The sequence below is a fragment of the Papio anubis genome, chromosome 17, assembly GCF_008728515.1.
Source record: "Papio anubis isolate 15944 chromosome 17, Panubis1.0, whole genome shotgun sequence".
NCBI lineage: Eukaryota > Metazoa > Chordata > Mammalia > Primates > Cercopithecidae > Papio > Papio anubis.
The window spans coordinates 33347390-33371617 of record NC_044992.1 but is presented as its reverse complement, the minus strand read 5'-3'; the positions used below and the strand labels follow the sequence as shown (position 1 = coordinate 33371617).

The 24228-nt window shown below is 42.7% G+C and overlaps 2 protein-coding genes across 4 annotated transcripts in view; both read left to right on the top strand.

Moving 5' to 3' along the window:
* The window catches only part of PRR11 (proline rich 11), an 88739-nt gene extending 75212 nt beyond the window's left edge, over positions 1–13527 (top strand). For all 3 annotated transcript variants that reach the window (XM_031657050.1, XM_009190377.4, XM_017950037.3), the window contains exons 5-10: positions 5838–6107; positions 7100–7198; positions 7740–7852; positions 9696–9755; positions 9845–9941; positions 11451–13527. In XM_031657050.1, coding sequence (XP_031512910.1) covers positions 5838–6107; positions 7100–7198; positions 7740–7852; positions 9696–9755; positions 9845–9941; positions 11451–11519 — 708 coding nt within the window. In that variant the 3' untranslated portion in view covers positions 11520–13527. The remainder of the gene's footprint in view (positions 1–5837; positions 6108–7099; positions 7199–7739; positions 7853–9695; positions 9756–9844; positions 9942–11450) is intronic.
* A 5438-nt stretch (positions 13528–18965) lies between these two features.
* Positions 18966–24228, top strand: SMG8 (SMG8 nonsense mediated mRNA decay factor). The gene is made up of 4 exons (XM_003912829.3): positions 18966–20762; positions 21331–21476; positions 21713–22585; positions 23781–24228. Exons 1-4 carry the CDS (start codon positions 19004–19006, stop codon positions 23976–23978), a joined length of 2976 nt encoding a protein of 991 aa, XP_003912878.1. The 5' UTR covers positions 18966–19003; the 3' UTR covers positions 23979–24228.

Sequence of the window (24228 nt, the reverse complement as noted above, 5' to 3'; positions counted from 1 at the left end):
CAGCACCTTGGGAGGCCAAGGTGGGCAGATCACTTGAGGTCAGGAGTTTGAGACCAGCCTGGCCAACATGGTGAAATCCTGTCACTACTAAAAATACAAAAATTAGCCAGGTGTGATGGCGGGCACCAGTAATCCCAGCTACTCAGGAGGCTGAGGCAGGAGAAGCACTTGAACCCGGGAGGTAGAGGTTACAGTGAGCCGAGATTGCGCCACTGCACTCCAGCCAGGGTGACAGAATGAGACTCTATTTCAAAAAAAAAAAAGTGAATCAGGACTAGGTGTGGTACCAGTGACAAGCCTCAAAGAATATTTGCATAAACAAAATGTCTTTATTTTAGGCAGCAGAAAGAAAAAGTTATCCTACTACCCCCATTAAGGCAACTTCCCAAACTCATTTACAGAACTTTTACTTATCTCTCATTTCGCTAAAACATAGTCATGTATTTAATTATACCTAGTCACTAGGGAACCTGAGGAATGTAATCTATCATCTGGATTACAGTGTGTCCAGCTAAAAGTCAGGTTTCCTATTACTAAATAAGAAGGCAAAAATGTATATTGGGAGGCAATTAGTAGTCTCTGCCACACACAAAAAACAGAAATGCAAAATAAACTTCAATGAGTAATGCCTTTAGCCTATCAGATTGACAGAACAAACAAATCAAAGACCAAAAGTTTTGGAGAAACAGGTGCTTTCTTGTTATTGAGAATGCCATAAATTGATAAAACCTCTATGGGCTATAATTAGTTAACATCTATCAACATTTTTAAAATATATATCATTTGATGCAACCAAATTTTGTACATATGTACAAAGTGATTTATTGCAGTGTGATTTGAAAAATAGCGAAAACAAAAAACAAAACTAAGTGTCAAAGAATATGGGATTAATTGACTGAATTATAATCCATTCATTCAGTGGAATACTATGTAGCTGTTAAAAAGAATGAGGTAGTTCTGTATGTACTAATGAGGTATGATCTCAAGAATATACCATCAGTCCCCTACCCCCTAGGAAAACTTTTTTTAAAAGAATACACTAATGGCCAGGCATGGTGGCTCACGCCTGTAATCCAGCACTTTGAGAGGCCAAGGTGGATGGATCACTTGAGGCCAGGAGTTTGAGACCAGCCTGGCCAACATGGCAAAACCCCATCTCTACTAAAAGTACAAAAAATTAGCCTGGCATGGTGACACGCTCCTGTAATCCCAGCTGCTCCACAGGCTGAGGCAGGAGAATCACTGGAACCTGGGAGACAGATGTTGCAGTGAGCTGAGATCACGCCACAGCACTCCAGCCTGGGCAACAGAGCATGACTGTGTCTCAAAATAATAATAACAATAATAATACACTATTAAATTAAATGTAAAGGTATATTCAGAACAGTGTTTATAGGATGTTCCCATGTATTATTAAAATATATAACTTTGGGAGGCCAAGGTGGTTGGATCACTTGAGGTCAGCAGTTCAAGACCATCCTGGCCAACATGATGAAACCTCCTCTCTACTAAAAAAAATAGCCAGGCATGGTGGCGCATGCCCGTAGTCCTAGCTACTCAGGAGGCTGAGGCAGGAGAATCGTTTGAACCAGGAGGCGGAGGTTGCAGTGAACCATGATCATGCCACTGCACCCCAATCTGGGTGACAAAGCGAGACTCTGTCTCAAAAAAATATTATTTGAGACCAAAAAAAGAATAGAATAATTGTTTTTGTTTGTTTGAAACAAAGTCTCGCTCTGTCACCCAGGCTAAAGTATAGTGGCATGATCTCAGCTCACTGCAACCTCTGCCTTCTGGGTTCAAGCAATTCTTCTGCCTCAACCTCCTGAGTAGTCGGGACTACAGGTTCCTGCCACCACACCTGGCTAATTTTTGTATTTTTAGTAGAGACGGGATTTCACCATGTTGCCCAGGCTGGTCTTGAACTCCTGATCTCAAGTGATCTGCCTGCCTCGGCCTCCCAAAGTGCTGGGATTCCAGACATGAGCCACCACACCAGGCCTAAATAAAATTATTGAGACTAGGTGGGACTCCAGAAACAAATAGCAAAAAAATTAAACATAAAATAAAACTAATTGACCAGTTGAGATTTTGGTTCTAGAAGTAAATTCATTGCTTTTTTGAATTCCTATAATTTTATAACTTTGTCAGAGCAGTTTACTGTGGGTGGCAAGGCAGTATTCAAACAGACCTTAAAAATTAAATTTTGTAGCTGGGCGTGGCATACACACCTATGGTCCCAATTACTCAGGGGACTGAGGTGGGAGGATTCCTTGAGCCTCAGGACACTCCAGCCCATTGCATTCTAGCCTGGGCAACATAGTGAGACCTTGTCTCTAAAAAAAAGTTTTCTTTTAATTTAAAAAGTCTAGAATGAATGTGTGTGTGTGTATGTGTGAAATAATTCTATAAACCTTTCCTTCTCTTCTTCACCTCTGGTGTACACACTCTACGTTTCATGACTTTTCTCCTATTTCAGCTCTTCTTATATTTTAACCCCAAATCATTAATCCCAATGTACCAGGGAGGATGATGATATAGAACTAAGAATGGGCCAGGCATGGTGGCTCACACCTGTAATCCCAGCACTTTGGGAGGCTGAGGCAGGCAGATCCCAAGGTCAGAAGATCGAGACCATCCTGGCCAACAAGGTGAAACCCCGTCTCTACTAAAAATACAAAAAAATTAGCTGGGCGTGGTGTCACACACCTGTAGTCCCAGCTACTCAGGAGGCTGAGGCAGGAGAATCACTTGAACCCAGGAGGTAGAGGTTGCAGTGAGCCAAGATCATGCCACTGCACTCCAGCACTCCAGCCCTCCAGCCTGGGCGACACAGCAAGACTCCATCTCAAAAAAAAAAAAAAAAATGTGAACTAACAATGAAGCTTATGTTATTTCCTTCACTAAGAAAGCGCCTAGAAAGCTGTATCAGTCAAAATTCTTTTTAGCCACAAGTGACAGAAACACAATGCAACCCAGCTTAAGCCCATAAAACCAGTAAGTCTAAGGTATGGCTGGATTCAGGGACTCGAATGATATTGTCAGCATCCTGGCTCTGTCTCATCTTTCAGTTCTGCCTTCTTTAGAATAAGTTTATTTCTCAGACAGACTCTCCCCTTGCACTAGCAACATGGTTGCTGGCAGCCTTAGATTCTTATTCTCATAACAGAACAATCTCAGCTGAGAGAACTTGCCCTGGGTCATGTGTCTAGTCCTTGAGTGAGTATCCTGACCAGATCAGGTGGACTGAGGGAGAGAAGGAAAACCCAGGTGCTTTTACCAGAAGTAGGAATGGCTACAGGTGAGGGCTAGTCCCTGGGCCTGTTTACCCCACTTCAGAAGCTCTGCTCTATATTGCTGGGAGGGCTGGCTCCTACAGGATACATTCCTCAAGTTCCAGGTCACCTGGTTCCTGGTTATGATGGCCTATTGCAAGACATTGATGAGAGACTATAGGGAGGGACAAGACAAGCAGTTTCTTCCCCTCCTCTTTACTGCATGATTTCTCCAGCAATGGTAGTTGTTGCCTTCTGGCCCCATCTCCCACTGGATAAATACTCCATGTTTCTTCTTCTTCCTATTTTTTTTTGAGACAGAATTTCACTCTCGTCCAGGCTGGAGTGTAGTGGCACGATCTCGGCTTACTGCAACCTCCACCTCCCAGGTTCAAGCGATTCTCCTGCCTCAGCCTCCCAAGTAGCTGGGATTACAGGTGCCTGCCACCACGCCTGGCTAATTTTTGTGTTTTTAGCAGAGACGAGGTTTCACTATGTTGTCTAGGCTGGTCTCGAACTCCTGACCTCAGGTGACCCACCTGCCTCGGCCTCACAAAGTGCTGGGATTACAGACGTGCGCTACCGCACCCAGCCAATGTTTCCTGATTCTCTGGGTAAACCTACCTCCAGACCTCTGGATACACTGCCTCCACCTTTTGTTTCTCCAGCCTCAGGATGTTAATGGCTTCCTGCTGTTGCTAATCTCTGATTGCCTCACGGTACCCAGTGGGCCTCTCAGCTCTTCCGTTATGAATGTAACCAAGTGCCTGTATTACATGACCCCTCTTTTCAATATCCAGAGTGGTTTCTATTTTCCTGATGGATATGTGCAGGAAAATATCCACTCCAAACTCCCCTAAGAAAGGCCCCTGTGTCTCAACATTGTGCTCATTGGTCTGGAGAGAAGCTTCTGGAATTCCATTCCTGCTCCCAGAATTTGTGCCTCACGATGAATTAGCCAAAGGAGAAAAAGGCAAGTCATTTAACTCCTCTGGGCCTCAGTTTCCTCATCTATACATTGGGGATGATACCATTTGTGGGGGACTGAATGCATGGCAGCCTCCAAAAGGTATATTCAAGTCCTAATCCCCAGACCCTGTAAATACAGCCTTATTTGGACAAAGGGCTTTACAAATGTAATTAGGGTAAGGATTTTGAAATGAGGAGATCTTCCTGGATTATCTAGGTGGACCCTAAGTCCCAGGACAAGTGCCCTTATGAGAGAGACACATTGAGAATGCATACAGAGAAGAGAAGCAATGTGACCACAGAGATAGAGATTGGAGTGCTGTAGCCACAAACCAAGGAGTGCTGACAGCTACCAGAAGCCGAAAGAGGCAAGGAACCAGTTCTTCCCCAGAGGCATGGGAGGCAGTGAAGCTCCACTGACACCTTGATGTCAGACTTTATGCCTCTAGCACTGTGAGAAAATAAACTTCAATTGTTTTCAGCCACCAAGTTTGGGATAATTTGTTACAGCAGGCACAGGGAATTAATACACTGTTTTACTGCATAGGGTCATTGTGTTTGTTTGCTAGAGCTGCCATAACAAAATACCACAGGCTGGGTGGCTTATACAACAGAAATTTATTTTCTCACAGTCTGGAAGCAAGAAGTCTGTGGCTTCTTGGTTAGTTTATTCTGAGGCTCCTCCTGGGCTTGTAGATGGCTGTCTTCGCTCTATCTTCACACAGTCTTTCCTCTGTGTGAGTACATTCCTGATGTCTCTCTGCATGTCCGATTTCCTCTTACTATAAGAACACCAGTTAGAATGGATTAGGACCCACCCTAACGTCCTCATTTTAACTTAATCACCTCTTTAAAGACCCTATCTCCAAATATAGTCACATTCTGAGGTTCTGGATGTTAAGATTTCAACATACGAATTCTGGGACACAATTCAGTCCACAGTAGTCATGTTCCAGATCCTTGGCCTTTATCAGTTTCTTGAATGTACTATATTCTTGGCTGCATTAAGTATTTTTTCCTCTGCAAGGAACTCTTCCCCTGGTCTTTATCTCCCTTCATCTGCTAAGTCTCAATTTATTCTTGAGATCATGGCTAAATATCACTTCCCAAGCCTCCAGCTGTTCATGCTCATAGCACACTTCATTGATCTTATTGAAGTATTGTTTTGTTTTGAGTGTGTTTGTGCATCTTTGTTTGAGATGAGATCTCACTATGTTGTCCAGACTGGTCTCGAACTGCTGGACTCAAGCAATTCACTGGATTCAGCCTTCCAAAGTGCTGGGATTACAGGTGTGCACCACCATTCCCGGCCTTCTGTGCATGTTTAATGTCTGTCTTCCCTCACCGGACTGTCAGCTCCATGAGGTGACACACAGGGCTCACACTGTACTTATGGTGCCTGGCATATAGTACATACAAAATAAACGAATGAATGAAATGAAGAAACTTATGATTATAAATGAGAAAATATCATGAAGCACATGGTACACTGAGAAAGCATTCAATACATGGTAGCTATTATTTTGATGACTGTCACCCTCAAGAATCAAATTAACTTGTTATTTATTTGCCAAATGTGATGTCTTCTTCCAGACCATCTCAGAAAGTTCTTCCTGTCCAAGCTGTGGTCAAACATGTCACATGAGTGGTAAACTTACAAATGTGCCTGCCTGTGTTCTCATCACCCCTGGGGACTCCAAAGCTGTGCTTCCTCCCACGCTGCCACAGCCAGCCAGCCATCTTCCTCCTCCTCCTCCTCCACCTCCACCTCCACCTCCACCTCCACTTCCACCTCCACCACCTCCTCGACCACCAGTAGCACCTGTGTTGCTCAGAAAACCCAGTCTTGCTAAAGTACTTCAGGTAGGTAACAATCTAGTAATGATATGTTTTGGTCAGTGTGTAATATAGCAGTAAAGCCAAGTAGCCTTTTAAGACCAGGCTAATCAGGGCTTGGGCCGGAAGGCTATATTTTGTTCTGATTCCATATCTTAATTATTATGTTTTTAAAATCTCAGTCCCTGAGGAATTCCTAGAAGCTGGATTGAGAAATGAAAGTGATGTGTGTGAAACCCAGTAGAGTGGAAGATTCCTATTCGCTTCTCAGCATGGCTTTTTCCTAGGGAAGAAAACCTCCCTAGGAAACCAAATTAAAAATAGAAGATTGCTTAGTGAGTGAAGTCAGAACAAAGAGTTAGTGGATTCCAAAGTTTCATGTCGTTAGGCTGGAGAATCAATCTCTATTTCAGTTACTTATTTACTAAGGGGACCAGAAAATTTGTGAATCACTAAGACAGGCATGACCCTGTTTTAAAATCTGCTGAATTTTCACTAGGATACATTTGGTTTAATGTAGCTGAATTAAATCCAGAGTCTTCCCAATCTTGACACCAAAAAAAAAAAAAAAAAACCCGGAGCCTATCGTTATATTTGCCCTAATTATACCTCTGTTATTGTATACATTCTTGCTCTATGGAAACTGAGTCATCTTTCTAGGTAATTCAAGGAAAACTTCACTTTAACCCGATTAACTCCTTCAACTCTTGTCTTATTGTAATGACTCCTGTGGAAAATGCATTATTGCAGGAAACTGGTCCATCTCTTATTTGTTAGCAAAGCCTTAGCTTATAAAAACGAAATTGGGGGAGGGGTGGGAAGCCTTACATTTTGATGAATACTTTTCAATGGGTGATAAAAACAGGATTATTCTTGGTTAAGTGGAAAGAATATGAAAGGTTCCTAGGGTAAATAAGAGTTACCTCTTAACTCTGAGTCTTTAAAAACTAGATTTGGATTTGCATTTCACCAGTTGTGCTGGTTCCAATTTGAATTCTTACCTCACCATGTATTTCAAGGCTGGACCATTAAAAAAAAATGGACCCATGCAGATAACAGTTAAAGATCTGCTGACTGTAAAATTAAAGAAGACACAGAGTGTAGATGAAAGGAGGAAGGTAAGATGTCATTGACCATATACATGTTCTTTTTTGCTTTTAACCTTGTTGTCCCATTCTGGAAAATAAGCATAAGCCTTATGTATAGAAGTCATTCCAGGCAGGGTGAGTGGCTCGTGCCTATAATCCTAGCACTTTGGGAGACCAAGGTGGGAGGATCACCTGAGCCCAGGAGTTCAAGACCAGCCTGGGGAACATGGCAAGACCTCATCTCAATTTGTATACAACTAGGGGGGTGGGGCAGGGCTGGGGGGAGAAGTCATTTCATTTCAAGTTAAGTTTGTTATGTTTTTATTTTAGTAGTTTTGGATTTCCCAACAAAATGTGTATATTAGAAAATGATTTAATTAGGCAATTTTATCTCCCAACCGTTAGTCTGAAGAGGTAGAGACATCCTTTGAAGCTTTGGAATAAAAATTGGGTAGAATAGTGGATGTATCTTACACATACTCAGCACTCAGATATTTGCCATTTTTGCATGTTTACATTTTTAGTGATATTTTAAAATTTGTTTTAATAATGTCTCATTTTATAATTAAAGCTTATACCATCGCCGAAAGCACGGAATCCACTAGTTACTGTCTCTGATTTGCAGCGTGTTACCCTGAAACCTAACTCCAAAGTGTTATCAACTCGAGTTACAAATGTCTTAATGTAAGGAACTGCACAGTACTATGCTCTACTACTTCTTAAAAGAATGATATTGTCGTACAAGGGCCTAAAAAATGGGAAAACAAGATTTTTGTGTGTATTTCTAATGTTAAAAGTTATATATGCTCATTATAGAAAAATTGAAATCTACAGAAAAGTTTAAAAAAGAAAACAAAAATTATCTAAATAGTCCTATCATTGGAGATAGCCACTGTTAACATACTGCGGTTTATCATTCTAGTCTTTTTCTGGGCATATGCTTTATTGCCCCATTTAAAGATGCTGTTTATTATAAGATACGCCATTGATTTAATGACAGATTTTGGGATAAAAAGATATACTATCAAGAATTTTAGGCTGGGTGTGGTGGGTTATGTCTGTAATCCCACCACTTTGGGAAGCCGAAGTGGGAGGATTACTTGAGGCCAGGAGTTTAAGACCAGCCTGGGCAACATAGTGAGAGTCCCATCTCTAAAAAAATTAATTAAATTAAAAATTAGCCTGATGCAGTGGTGTGTGCCTGTGGTCCCAACTACTTGGAAGGCTGAAGAAAGAGGATCACTTGAGCTCAGGAGATCAAGGCTGCAGTGAGAAGTGATTGTGCCACTGTACCCCAGCCTGGGCAACAGAGAGAGACTCCATCTCAAAAAAAAAAAAAAAATGATAACCTAAATGTCTCAAGACAGGATTTTATCTGTGAAATTTACATGCAATGAACTGCATATTTTGAAGATGTCAAAATGAAACTTTAAGTTAATTTTCAAAAAGATGGGAAGAGTTCATGGTATATTGAATGGACAAAACTGTATCTACAATATGATTATACACAGACAGATACACACATATACCATATTTACTTGATTCCAAGACATACTAGTTTTCATATTATATAATTTCTGAAAGCAACCTGTTTTATTTTTTATTTTTTGTATTGTTTTATTTTTTGAGATGGAGTCTCGCTCTGTCGCCCAGGCTGGAGTGCAGTGATGCAATATCGGCTCACAGCAACCTCCACCTCCCAGGTTCCAGCGATTCTCCTGCTTCAGCCTCCTGAGTAGCAGGGATTACAGGCGTGTGCCACAATGCCTGGCTAATTTTTATATGTTTTAATAGGGATAGGGTTTCACCGTGTTGGTCAGGGTGGTCTCAAACTCCTGACCTCAAGTGACCCACCCCCCGTCAGCCTCCCAAAGTGCTGGCATTACAGGGGTGAGTCACTGTGCCTGGCTTAGGTTATGACATTTAATTTCTGTAAGTCTTCATTAGACATCCGTGCCTATCAACTCTGTACATGGCTGAGTTTTTCCCTAGGATGGGTTTTTATACATGTAACTCCTGGGTCAAGAAGTATTATGTATTGGAATGGCTATATCACCTTATGTTCCCATCGGCATCTACTGCTATTTTTTTTTTTTTTTTTTTTTTTTTTTTTTTTTTTTTTTGAGGAGTCTTGCTCTGTCACCCAGGCTAGAGTAGTGGCACAATCTCGGCTCACTGCAACCTCTGCCTCCCAGGTTCAAGCAATTATCTGCCTCAGCCTCCCGAGTAGGTGGGATGACAGGTGCCCGCCACCATGCCCAGCTAATTTTCATATTTTTAGTAGAGATGGGGTTTCATCATCTTGGCCAGGCTGGTCATGAACTCCTGACCTCATGATCCACCTGCCTCGGCCTCCTAAAGTGCTGGGATTACAGGCGTGAGCTACCACACCCAGCCTCTACTACAATTTTTTAATGTAACACATAGAACTACTTTCTCGGATGTTGCCTATAGAAATGATTGCTTTCCTTTGGGAAAAAATAATAAAATCTGGCAAGTTCTAATTTTTATATCTTTGTTTTATCAGTACTCCTGGAAAAAGTCAGATGGATCTGCGGAAACTGCTTAGAAAAGTCGATGTAGAGAGGTAATACACTCTCATATCTTTATGCCTTCTAAGTCCATTTTAAAAGTTGGCATAAAACACAGCTATTTTTATTTTCAAAACCTTTGTAGGAGCCCAGGTGGAACCCCTCTTACCAACAAAGAAAATATGGAAACAGGAACAGGACTGACTCCAGTGATGACTCAGGCCTTAAGGAGAAAGTTTCAGGTAACCCTTTAGGAAAAGAATATTGGTTCCTTTGCTTGAAAATAAATTGGCCTGGTGTGGTGGCTCATGACTGTAATCCTAACACTTTGGGAGGCTGAGGTGGGGGGATTGCTTGAGCCTAGCAGTTCAAGATGGGCAACATGGTGAAACTCTGTCTCTACAAAAAATACAAAAAATTAGCCAGGCCTGGTGGTGCATGCCTGTAGTTCCACCTACTTGGGAGGCTGATGTGGGAGGATCACTTGAGCCCAGGAGGTCAAGGCTGCAGTGAGCTGTGATTGCACCACTGCACTCCAGCCTGGGTGACAAAGAAAGACTGTGTCTCAAATAAATAATCATAATCATGATTTATGATCATAATTTAAAGCAGCTTTCTTAGTAATAATTTTTACATGGTACTGTATTTTGCAAAGTACTTTCATATTTAGGCTTCATAAAATTCTACAAAATATAGGTAGGATTGGCCAGGCACAGTGAGTGGCACATGCCTGTAATTTCAGCACTTTGGGAGGCCGAGGTGGGCAGATTACATGAGACCAGAAGTTCGAGACCTGCCTGGTCAACATGACGAAACCCTGCCTCCACCAAAAAAATTCAAAAATGGCCGGGCACGGTGGCTTACACCTGTAATCCCGGCACTTTGGAAGGCCAAGGGTGATATAGCAAGACTCTGCCTTGACAAATAAATAAATAAATTGGGACTTTTTGTTTAACATATACAACTAACTCCTTTTTGTTTTTTTAGAATTTACAGACGAGGTCTCACTATATCTCCCAGGCTGGTCTCAAACTCCTGGGCTCATGTGATCCCCTTGTCTCAGCCTCCTAAAATGCTGGGATTATAAGCATGAGCCACGGTGCTCGGCCTACAACTGTCTTTTTTTTTTTTAATTTATTTTTTATTTCAATAGGTTTTTGGGGAACAGAAAGTGTTTGATTATACTAATTAGTTCTTTAGTGGTGATTTCTGAGATTTTGGCGCACCCATCACCCAGGCAGTGTACACTGTTCCCAATGTATAGTCTTTAATCCCTCACCCCACCCCACCCTTTCCCCCAAGTCCCCAAAGTCCACTGTATCATTCTTATGCCTTTGCATCCTCATAGCTTAGCTCCCGGACTTACTTTTTTAATTTAAATATTTCTTTGGGAAGTAGGAAGTCCACAACTATAATACAGTGGTTTCACAATATAATCACTGTTCTTCCATCCTTAATGTGTGGTTTTTATCCTCTTAATACAAAATGGCTACATTTCCTGAAGCCTCATGTCCACATTCTAGGTAAGGGAAGGAGACAGGCAAATGTTAGGTAAGCTATGCCTCATTTCTTCAAAGATGCCCTATCCAGGAACTTCTGATTGCATCAGGGAAACTGGGAAAAGTGGTTTTTGGAATCTGAATGCAGTGTTGCCCTGCAAAAATTCTGGGTTCTGTTGAGAAAGGAGGAGAGTTGTATTTATCACAGGAATATAACTGATATTATATTTGGGACTTTTTTTTTTTATATAGCTGGCTCACCCTAGAAGCCCAACTCCAACTCTGCCACTTTCTACAAGCAGCTTTGATGAACAAAACTGATGCCAACTCTGCCTGACTCCATGTGATGATCCATAAAAAATGCAGATAAAAACACCCAGCCAGGCACAGTGGCTCACAACTGTAATCCCAGCACTTTGGGAGGCTGAGGTGGGTGGATCACCTGAGGTTAGGAGTTCGAGACCAGCCTGGCCAACATGGTGGAATCCCATCTCTACTAAAAATACAAAAATTAGCTGGGCATGGTGGTGGGTGCATATAATCCCAGCTATCCGGGAGGCTGAGGCAGGAGAATCGCTTGAACCCAGGAGGCAGAGGTTGCAGTGAGCCAAGATAGCGTCATTGCATCCCAACCTGGGCAACAAGAGCGAAACTCCATCAAGGAAAAAAAAAACCCAAATCCTTTTTTTTAATGTAGTAGGGTATATATATAGATATACTAATATAATTCCATTTGGAGAATTAGAGTATGTATGGAGCGCACATATACTGTGATATAAAGTGGATACAGATATTTGGATATTTTCTAGTTTGCATGATCATCAAGAGAACCAGATGGGAAAATACAGTCTCCAAAGTGATGTTTATCCTGGAATTACCCAATTTAGGTTGGAGAGGTTGTTCAAATTTAACTAGATAACTCAGTTTATACTGTATAAGTGCAGTTATGACAGTAATAAAATAGCCTCTTGGCTCATACCTGTAATCCCAGCACTTTGGGAGGCTAAGGTGGGAGGATTGCTTGAGCCCAGGAATTCAAGACTAGCCTGGGCAACATAGGGAGACCCCGTCCCTATTATAAATACAAAATCAGCCAGCTATGGTGACACCTGCCTATAGTCCCAGCTACTTAGGAGGCTGAGATGGGAGGATCACTTGAAGCTGTAGTGCACTATAATTATGCCTGTGAATAGCCACTCTACTCCAGCGTGGACAACATAGCAAGACTCCATCTCTAAAAATTAAAAAAAAATTAAATTAGAATATCATTTCTCGCATCTTAGGTAGGTACTTATATCTGGCTCACAGAAGTCTGAGGTATTCCTTATTTTTATATCTGCTTTCCACATTTATACAGCTACATAAAAATTTTATGACGACTTCAACATGAACCTTATATTTTCGACAATGCCTTACCAAGGATTCTCAAGTCCATAGCAGGTCACTGTGAGACCTAGTTCCCTGTTGTCACTGACCTATATATTCAAAGACAGTAATACAGCCTGGGAAACATAGCGAGACCCCATCTGTATCAAAAATTTAAAATTAGCCAGGCATGGTGACGCATACCTGTAGTCTAAGTGTCCTAGTTACTTGGGAAGCTGAGGTGGGAGGATCACTTGAGCCCAAGAGTTCGAAGCTATGGTGAGCTATGATTGTTCCACTATACTTCAGAATGGGCAACAGAGCAAGAACCCATCTCTAAAACTAAAAGGCAACTCCCCAGAAAGACTGGATTTCTACAGATAAATATTGCATTAAGATGCCAAATAGAGTGTTGTAAAGTCACCAGACTAGAAAGCAAACCTGGGGGCAATGTTTACCACCTAAGAGGCAGTCCTGTTTTTGAGACCCACATCTTTATAGATATATATGTTTTGTTTGTTTGTTTTGTTTTGTTTTGAGATGGAGTCTCACTCTGTCACCCAGGCTGGAGTGCAGTGGCGCACTCTTGGCTCACTGCAACCTCCACCTCCTGGGTTCAAGCAATTCTTCTGCTTCAGCCTTCCGAGTAGCTGGGATTACAGGTGCACACTGCCATGCCTGACTAATTTTTGTATTTCTAGTAGAGACGGGGTTTCATTATGTTGACCAGGCTGGTCTCGAACTCCTCACCTCAGGTGATCCACCCACCTCAGCCTCCCAAAGTGCTGAGATTACAGGCATGAGCCACCACACCTGGCCAGAGATCCACATCTATATTTATAACACATTTATGGATGAAAATTAAACAGGTGGCCGGGTACGGTGGCTCATGCCCGTAATCCCAGCACTTTGGGAGGCCGAGGCAAGTGGGGAGGTCAGGACTTCAAAACCAGTCTGGGTAACATGGTGAAACCCCATCTCTACTAAAAATACAAAATTAGCCAGGTGTGATGTCATGCGCCTGTAGTCCCAGTTACTTGGGAGGCTGAGGCCGGAGAATCGCTTGAACCTGGGAGGCAGAGGTTGCAGTGAGCCGAGATCACACCACCGCCACTCCAGCGTGGGTGACAGCAAGAGACTCTGTCTCGAAAAAAAAAAAAAATTAAATAGGTAGTGAAGAGATATATCAGCTTCTAGTAAAAGTTAAAAAAAAAAAACAATAAAAACCTGCTAGCTACATTTACATTATGTAAAATTAAAGGGAATAATCATTGAGAATAAAGCAGTTGAGTATTTATAACAATAATATTTTAGGGGGCACTTACAATGTTTATAATATTGTAAACCACTGTGTACTCTATTCATTTAATGCTAAATGACTTGACCATTCTTGTGGGATAAGAGATCATAAGAAAAATGCTAGGGCCGGGCATCATGGTTCACACCTGTAATCCCAGGACTTTAGGAGGCCAAGGCAGGTGGATGCCTTGAGCTCAGGAGTTTGAGACCAGCCTGGGCAACGTAATGAAAACTCCGTCTCTTCCAAAAATCAAAAAATTAGCCAGGTGTGATGTTGCGTGCCTGTAGTCCCAGCTACTTGTGAGGCTGAGGTGGGAGGATGGTTTAGACCCGGGAGGTAGAGGTTATAGTGAGCTGAGATCATGCCACTGTATTCCAGCCTGGGCAACAGAGCCAGACCGTCTCAAAAAAAAAAGGCCAGTTACAGTGGCTCATGTCTGTAATCTCAGCACTTTAGGAGGCTGAGGTGGGCAAATCACTTGAGGTCAGGCATTTGAGACCAGCCTGGCCAACATGGTGAAACCCCATCTCTACCAAAAATAAAAATAAATATTATCCAGGCATGGTGGCATGTGCCTATAGTCCCAGCTACTCAGGAAGCTAAAGCACGAGAATTACATGAACCCTGGAGGTGAAGGTTGCAGTAAGCCGAGATCACATCACTGCATTCCAGTCTGGACAACAAGAGTGAGACCCTGTGTCAAAAAAAAAAAAAAAAAAAAAAGAAGAAAAGAAAGAAAAAAAAATGCTTTATGGCCCAGTGCAGTGGCTCACACCTATAATCCTAGCACTTCGGGAGGCTGAGGTGGGAGGATCACTTGAGGCCAAGAGTTCAAAACAAGCCTGGGCAACATTGCAAGACTCCATCTCTACAAAAAAAACAAAAAATTAGCCGGGCGTGGTGACATGTGCCTGTAGTCCCAGCTACTCAGGAGACTGAGGTGGGAGAATCACTTGAGCCCGGGAGGTTGAGGCTGCAGTGAGGCGTGTTTATACCACTACACTCCAGCCTGCTGGGTAACAGAGCAAGACTCCATCTCAAAAAGAAAAGAAAAAATGCTTTGCTACTTAATGAGGCCAGGCAAAAAAAAAAAAAAAGTCCTATGGAAATCATATAGATAAACATTTGCAAAGCTGCTACTGCCATTGTACAGTGTTAAAATGTGTTCCACCTTATATCTTTTACTGATTTTTATGACAGATTTTATATTGTAACCATTTGAGAACTCTGTAAGTGCTATGGCTTCCTTAAACTACTATTTATCATATGCTCCCGGTGCTTACTTTGAGACTGAATGGCAACCAGAGAATGTAAACAACCAAGGTGCATCTGGTAAAATGTTTTTAAATAAAGATTAATAAAAGTTTTGGTTTTTCTCCTTCTAACCTTTTTTTTTTTTTAACTAGAAATATAATACCTATAGAAAAGTGTATGTTGGCCGGGTGCAGTGGCTCACGCCTATAATCCCAGCACTTGGAGAGGCGGAGGCAGGTGGATCACCTGAGATCAGGAGTTCAAGACCAGTCTGGCCAACATAGTGAAACCCTGTCTCTACTAAAAATACAAAAATTAGCCGGGCGTAGTGGCAGGCGCCTGTAATCCCAGCTACTGGGAAGGCTGAGCCAGGAGAATTTCTTGAACCTGGGAGGCAGAGGTTGCAGTGAGCTGAGATTACCCCATTGCACTCCAGCTTGGGCAACAAGAGCGAAACTGTCTCAAAAAGTATATGTTAAGTATAGAAAAAATATATCAAATTTAAAAATTATAGGCTGGGGTCAGGCACAGTGGCTCACACCTGTAATCCCAGCACTTTGGGAGGCCAAGGTGGGTGGATCACTTGAGGTCACAAGTTCGAGACCAGCCTGGCCAACATGGTGAAACCCCCCTCTCCACCAAAAAAATATATAAAAATTATCTGGGCGTGGTTGCATGTGCCTATAGTTCCAGCTTCTCAGGAGGCTGAGGCACGACAATCACTTGAACCATGGAGGTGGGAGTTGCAGTGAGCCAAGATCACACCACTGCACTACAGTCTGGGCAACAGAGTGAGACTCAAAAAAAAGAAAAGAAAGAAAAATGCTTTATGGCCCAGTGCAGTGGCTGACACCTATAATCCTAGCACTTTGGGAGGCTGAGGCAGGAGGACCACTTGAGGTCAAGAGTTCAAAACAAGCCTGGGCAACGTTGCAAGACCCTGTCTCAACAAAAAACAAAAAATTAGCCAGGCATGGTGGTGTGTGCCTGTAGTCCCAGCTACTTGGGAGACTGAGGTGGGGAATCACTTAAGTCCAGGAGGTTGAGGCTGCAGTAAGCCGTGTTCATACCACCTGCACTCCAGCCTGCTGGGTGACAGAGCAAGACTCTGTCTAAAAAAAAAAAAAAAAGAAAAGAAAAGAAAGAAAAATGCTTTACTATATAATGAAGCCAGGCAGGGAAAAAAAAAGTCCATATAGATAAACATTTGCAAAGCTGCTACTGCCATTGTACCAGTGTTAAAATATGTTCTACCTTGCATCTTTAAATAAAGATTAATAAAAGTTTTAGTTTTTCTCTTTTTAACCTTTTTTAACTAGAAATAATACCTATAAAAAAGCATATATTAAGTATAGAAAATATATGTGAATTTAAAGATCAAGACCGAGTGTGGTGGCTCACACCTATAATCCCAGCACTTTGGGAGGCCGAGGTGGGCAGATCACCTGGGGTTGGAAGTTCGAGACCAGTCTGGCTAACATGGTGAAACCCCATCTCTGCTAAAAATACAAATTCAGCTGGGCATGGTGGTGCACGCTTGTAATCCCAGCTATTTGGGAGGCTGAGGCAGAAGAATTGCTTGAACCCAAGAGACAGAGGTTGCAGTGAGCCCAGATAGCACCACTGCACTCCAGCCTGGATGACAGAGTGAGACTCTGTCTCAAAAAAGAAAAAGAAAAAAAATATATATATATATATATAGGCCGGGGGCCAGGTGCGGTGGCTGACACTTGTAATCCCAGCACTTTGGGAGGCCGAGGCGGGTGGATGACATGAGGTCAGGCATTGGAGACCAGCCTGGCCAACATGGTGAAACACCATCTCTACCAGAAGTACAAAAGAAAATTAGCCAGGCATGGTGGCACATGCCTATAATCCCAGCTACTCAGGAGGCTGAGGCATGAGAATCACTTGAGCCTGGGAGGCAGAGGTTACAGTGAGCCAAGATCGCGCCACTACACTCCATCCTGGGTGACAGAGCAAGACTCTTTCTGAAGAATAAAAAAAGGCCTGGGGCGGGAGGCAGTGGCTCACTCCTGTAATCCCAGCACTTTGAGATGCTGAGGCTGGCAGATCACTTGAGGTCAGGAGTTCGAGACCAGCCTGGCCAACATGGCAAAACCCTATCTCTACTAAAAATACAAAAATTAGCCGAGCCTGGTGGTGCGCCTGTAATCCCAGCTCCTTGGGAGGCTGAGGCAGTAGAATCGCTTGAACCTGGGAGGTGGAGTTTGCAGTGAGCCTAGATTGCGCCACTGCACTCCACTCTGGGTAACAGAGCAAGACTCTGTCTCTCTCTCTATATATATGCATTTTTTTCAATATATATGTTTTACATATATATAACAAAAACACACATAACCACCAAAAAATACGTATGATTAGTATCCTCAGAAGCCCTACATGTCTCCTTCTTCTATCATATCATAATCCCTTCCCTCACTAAGTAATCACTGACCTGCTTGGTACAATAAATATTTCCTTGCTTTTAGTAAGAACCCACCCCTAAATGCTATGGTTTATTTTGCTTGCTTTTGAACCCTATAGAAATAGAATCAGGTCTGGCGCAGCGGCTCTCACCTGTAATCCCACCACTTTGGGAGGCTGAGGCGGGCAGATCACCAGATCCTGGCCAACATGGTGAAATCCTGTCTCTAAATACAAAAATTAGCTGGGTGTGGTCTCACGCACCTGTAATCCCAGCTACTTGGGAGACTGAGGCAAGATAATCACTTGAACCCTGGACCCGGAGGTTGCAGTGAGTCAAGATCGTGCCACTGAACTCTAGCCTGGCCACAGAGTGAGACTCCATCTCAAAAAAAAAAAAAAAAAAAAAAAAGAAAGAAATAGAATTATAGGGTATATATGTTTCTGATTTCTTTCAATCAACATTTAGTTTAAAGATTCAGTCATGTTATTGTATAGTGCTATAATTTTTTTAGATTCAAAGATTTTTTTATGAAACCCCAGAATAATAAACATGTTATAATTATACGTTTAAATCTGGTTGTAAGTTTTATCCTGGCAGCTATTTGTCAATATGCCTGCTAGTTAAAGAGGTTCTGCAAGTTATAATTTACACACAAAGATATTTCACAATTTTTTTTTTTTTTTTTTGAGACAAGGTGTCTCACTCTGTCGCCCAGGCTGGAGTGCAGTGGCGCGATCTCGGTTCACGGCAACCTCCACCTCCCGGTTCGAGCAATTCTCCTGCGTCAGTCTCCTGAGCAACTGGAACTACAGGCGCCCGCCACCACCCCTAATTTTTACTTTTGAGACGGATTTTCGCTCTTGTTGCCCAGGCTGGAGTGCAATGGTGTGATCGCGTTTCACTGCAACTTCCGCCTCCCGGGTTCAATCGATTCTCCTGCCTCAGCCTCCCGAGTAGATGGGATTACAGGCGCCCGCCACCACGCCCGGCTAATTTTTGTATTTTTAGTAGAGATGGGGTTTCACCATGTCGGCCAGGCTGGTCTCAAACTCCTGACTTTAGTTATCTGCCCGCCTCGGCCTCCCAAAGTGCTAGGATTACAGGCGTGAGCCACCGCCCTCGTCCCCAGGGGTGGGTGGGTGGGGGGTGTGTGTGTGTGTGTGTGTGTGTGTGTGTGTGTGTTGTTTTGTTTTGTTTTTGTTTGTTTGTTTTGATATCTCGGTTCCCAGGGGTGTGTGTGTGTGTGTGTGTGTGTTGTTTTGTTTTGTTTTTGTTTGTTTGTTTTGATATCTCAGTTCCTACAGCTGAGGAAACTCAAACTAGGAGAGAAGAGGAGGCGGAACCCAAGTGACGGGAAAGCAGGAACTGAAGAAGCGGAGGAAGGATTTCAAAATTGGAGGAAAGCCGGTACGTTTTACTAACGGACCGGAAGGACTCTAGAGAAGGCTTTGCACTATGGCGGGTCCCGTGAGCTTGCGAGAGCTTCTAATGGGAGCGTCAGCCTGGATGGGCTCTGAAAGTCTCGGAGGGTCCCCTACCGAGGGCGGAGGGAGCGCGGCTGGCGGACCGGAGCCTCCATGGCGGGAGGATGAGATCTGTGTTGTGGGAATCTTCGGCAAGACGGCTCTACGCCTGAATTCCGAGAAGTTCTCTCTTGTGAATACGGTGTGCGACCGACAGGTCTTTCCAGTCTTTCGCCACCAAGATCCTGGGGATCCAGGGCCTGTAATCAGGACTGAGGCTGGCGCCATGGGTGAGGCCGGTGGAGCCGAAGACCCTGGGGCTGCAGCCGGGGATTCAGTTCGGGGAAGTGGAATTGCCGCGGAAGGTAACCGAACGGAGGCAGGTTCCCAGGACTACAGCCTTCTGCAGGCCTACTACAATCAGGAAAGCAAAGTTCTCTATCTTCTCCTCACCTCCATCTGTGACAATTCACAGCTTCTACGGGCTTGTCGGGCTCTTCAGAGCGGGGAAGCTGGAGGTGGACTCTCTTTACCTCATGCAGAAGCACACGAGTTCTGGAAGCATCAAGAGAAGCTGCAGTGCCTCAGTCTCCTTTACCTATTCTCTGTCTGTCATATCTTGCTTCTGGTCCATCCCACTTGTTCCTTTGATATCACTTATGATCGAGTATTCAGAGCCCTAGATGGGCTGAGACAGAAGGTCCTGCCACTCCTTAAAACAGCCATTAAGGATTGTCCAGTTGGCAAAGACTGGAAGCTAAACTGCCGACCTTGCCCACCTAGACTCCTTTTCCTCTTTCAACTCAATGGAGCCCTCAAGGTAGAACCTCCTCGGAACCAAGACCCAGCTCATCCAGACAAGCCCAAGAAACATTCTCCCAAAAGGAGGCTGCAGCATGCCCTGGAGGACCAGATCTATAGAATCTTCCGGAAGAGTCGTGTCTTGACTAATCAGAGCATCAACTGCCTCTTTACTGTGCCTGCCAACCAAGCTTTCGTGTACATAGTACCCGGAAGCCAGGAGGAGGACCCAGTAGGTATGTTGCTGGACCAACTTAGGAGTCATTGTACTGTGAAGGACCCGGAATCTTTACTGGTGCCTGCACCCCTTTCTGGGCCTAGGCGATACCAGGTAATGAGGCAGCACAGCCGACAACAACTTTCCTTTCACATTGACAGCAGCAGTTCCAGTTCTTCAGGCCAGCTAGTGGATTTCACTCTTCGGGAATTCCTATGGCAGCATGTGGAGCTAGTCCTAAGCAAGAAAGGTTTCGATGACAGTGTGGGCAGGAACCCACAGCCTTCCCATTTTGAACTTCCTACTTATCAGAAGTGGATCTCAGCAGCTTCAAAACTGTATGAAGTGGCTATTGATGGGAAAGAGGAGGACTTGGGGTCGCCCACTGGAGAGCTAACATCTAAGATTTTAAGCAGTATTAAAGTCTTGGAAGGGTTTTTGGATATTGACACAAAATTCTCAGAAAATCGATGCCAAAAAGCTTTACCCATGGCCCACAGTGCCTACCAGTCAAATTTGCCTCATAATTACACAATGACTGTCCATAAGAATCAGCTTGCCCAGGCTCTTCGAGTGTACAGTCAACATGCTAGAGGTCCAGCATTTCATAAATATGCCATGCAGTTGCATGAGGACTGCTACAAATTTTGGAGCAATGGCCATCAGCTCTGTGAGGAGAGGAGTTTAACTGATCAACACTGTGTACACAAATTTCACTCATTACCTAAATCAGGTAGCTAAAATTTTTTCAGCATTTTGAAATAAAAACTTTTGAGCTGTGTTTTCATTCTTGTTTTAAGATAGTCTGTTCACTATGTATTGATATTTTAGAAAGAGCCCTACAGAAATTTAGGTGCATCAGCTATACGTTTTCTCTCCTGCTGCAAAAGAAAAATACCAGCTATGACTACTTTCTTATTTTTTTTCATTTAAAGAATAAGTCCCAGTGAATTGGTAAAAGAATTATTAAGTAGTATAAAATTTCAGACATTTCATATTAACATTTCTGCCTTGGAGGATTTGTTGAACTAAAATGAATGTTATGTTAGATGATGGTACGTGATGATGATAGCAGGAGGTGATGATGATTCACTTAAAAACTCTAAACTTTAGATTTATAATATAAATTATTTTATATATTTTCACTTACTTCTTCTGTTATGTGTATTTAGGTAAGGTTTTTGTTTGTTTTTCTTTCCAAAGGATTTTTGGGAGTATTTATGGGGTTAGATGTAGAATGCAAAGTAAATTTGACTGCACATTGTGTTTGTGAAATTAATAGTGGCTGTTATATTTTCCAGGAGAAAAACCAGAGGCCGATAGAAATCCCCCTGTGCTATATCACAATAGCCGAGCTCGATCTACTGGTGCTTGCAACTGTGGAAGGAAACAAGCACCTCGAGATGATCCCTTTGATATCAAAGCAGCCAATTATGACTTTTATCAGGTAGACTCTGAATTTTTTCTTCTTCCTTCTTTTTTTGTTAAATATCATCTGAGTAAAAACATATTTTCAATAGCAGAATAAGTAGAAAACAAATGCAACTGCAGTATAATATATAAACAAGAGCAAGTTCTTTATGTGTACATACTTACTTACACATCAATTATTGATCTTGTTAGAATGAAGAATATATTGTTTAAAATGAAAAACTTACTGAATTTTTTTCTTCCCCTCTATAGCTTCTGGAAGAAAAGTGTTGTGGAAAATTGGATCATATCAATTTCCCAGTATTTGAACCAAGTACTCCAGATCCTGCTCCTGCTAAGAATGAATCCTCTCCTGCTCCTCCAGATTCAGATGCTGATAAACTTAAAGAAAAAGAACCTCAAACCCAAGGAGAGAGCACAAGCCTGAGTTTAGCTTTGAGTTTGGGCCAATCCACAGATAGCTTAGGTACCTATCCAGCTGATCCACAAGCAGGAGGAGATAATCCAGAAGTTCATGGTCAAGTAGAAGTGAAAACTGAGAAGAGACCAAACTTGGTTGATCGACAGGCATCCACAGTTGAGTATCTCCCAGGCATGCTACATTCAAATTGCCCTAAAGGTCTCCTACCCAAATTCTCCAGCTGGTCTTTGGTTAAACTAGGCCCTGCTAAGTCTTATAACTTTCATACAGGTTTGGACCAACAGGGCTTCATTCCAGGAACAAATTATCTTATGCCTTGGGACATTGTCATCAGGACTAGAGCTGAAGACGAAGGAGACTTAGACACAAACTCTTGGCCTGCTCCAAATAAAGCTATTCCTGGAAAGAGAAGTGCAGTTGTAATGGGAAGAGGAAGACGGCGAGATGACATAGCTCGAGCTTTTGTGGGCTTTGAATACGAAGACTCTCGAGGTCGGAGATTCATGTGCTCTGGGCCTGACAAAGTAATGAAAGTAATGGGAAGTGGGCCAAAAGAATCAGCTTTAAAAGCCCTAAATAGTGACATGCCTTTATATATTCTGTCATCCTCTCAAGGTAGAGGGCTGAAACCTCATTATGCTCAACTTATGAGGCTTTTTGTTGTGGTTCCTGATGCTCCTTTGCAGATAATACTAATGCCTCAGGTAAGAAATATAACCCTCTGCCGCCCCAAACAAGTAAAAAATGCTGATGTTTGTTTTGATTGATTTTAAAAAGTACAAGTTAGCATCAAAACTAATTATTTCAGGCTGAGGGCAGTGGCTCATGCTTGTAATCCCAGAACTTTGGGAGGCCAAGATGGGAGGATTGCTTGAGCCCAGGAGTTTAAGACCAGCCTGAGCAACATAGTGAGACTTGTATCTCTACAAAAAATTAAATTAAAAAATGAATTATTTAATTAAACAGGTCTTAAATTTAAATACCTTCTATACCAAATATTCTATTTTTTAAAAAATACATTGTGGGTATTTTAATCCATTCACACCATCAATTCACATCATTTCATTCAAAGGCAGAGCTTGAAGTTAAAATTCTGGAGAAAAGGCTGGGCGCGGTGAGTCACTCCTGTAATCCCAGCACTTTGGGAGGCCAAGGCAGGCAGATCACCTGAAGTCAGGAGTTTGAGACCAGCCTGGGCAACATGGTGAAACCCCGTCTCTACTAAAAATACAAAAAATTTGCCAGGCATGGTGGAAGGTGCCTGTAATCCCAGTTACTTGGGAGGCTGAGGCAGGAGAATCACTTGAACCTGGTAGGCGGAGGTTGCTGTGAGCTGAAATTGCGCCATTGCACTCCAGCCTGGGTGACAGACTGAGACTCCGTTCCCCCACCAAAAAAAAAATTCTGGAGGAAAGCAGAATAATATTTGAGACTAAATAATATATTGGATACAATTAGAGTTAGGAGTATACTCATATCTGCTTAATCTTATATGCTCTTTTATTTATTTTTTTTGTTTTTTTGAGACAGAGTCTCGCTCTGTAGCACAGGCTGGAGGGCAATGGCACTATCTCAGCTAACTGCACCTCCGCCTCCTGGGTTCAAGCTGTTCTCCTGCCCCAGCCTCCTTAGTAACGGATTACAGGCACATGCCACCACACCCGACTAATTTTTTCTATTTTTAGTAGAGATGGGGTTTCACCATGTTAACCAGGCTGGTCTCTAACTCCTGACCTCGTGATTCACCCGCCTCAGCCTCCGAAAGCGCTGGGATTACTGGCATGAGCCACCACGTCTGGCCTTATATGTTCTTTGAATCTATCATTTGTTTAGGCATTTATCTTTCAGTTGTTTCATATTGAGAAATATGAAAATAATTATACTACCTGTGTTTTTCAGGTTCAACCAGGCCCACCACCATGTCCGGTATTCTACCCAGAAAAACAAGAAATCACCCTTCCACCTGATGGCCTTTGGGTTTTAAGATTTCCTTATGCATATGTGACTGAGAGAGGACCTTGTTTCCCCCCTAAGGAAAATGTGCAGTTAATGAGCTACAAGGTGCTCCGAGGAGTTCTTAAGGCAGTAACACAATAAGTGTTTTCCAGCCAGTTCAATCCTATGCTTGGGCTGGTTTTTGTTTTTGGTATGTGTGGCTGTGTTTTTCGTATGTGTTTACTGTGTTTTCCGAAATCCAAAATGTGTTTTGGTTACAGGAGTTGAGTATTTGGAAACTAATTTGTTCCACTGTTTTATTGTTGATATTTATTGTAAACGTGGCTACAACTTTCTAATAAAGATTGATTGTTCTAGAAAAGAATATAAAATACATGGATGATACCTGTTG

Bases quoted from the DNA above. Each gene is read 5' to 3' on its own strand.
- SMG8 (XM_003912829.3), top strand. From the start codon at position 19,004: ATGGCGGGTCCCGTGAGCTTGCGAGAGCTTCTAATGGGAGCGTCAGCC. The intron at 20,763-21,330 runs GTAGCTAAAATT...TATATTTTCCAG, and splicing joins TCACTCATTACCTAAATCAG to GAGAAAAACCAGAGGCCGAT. The intron at 21,477-21,712 runs GTAGACTCTGAA...TCCCCTCTATAG, and splicing joins CCAATTATGACTTTTATCAG to CTTCTGGAAGAAAAGTGTTG.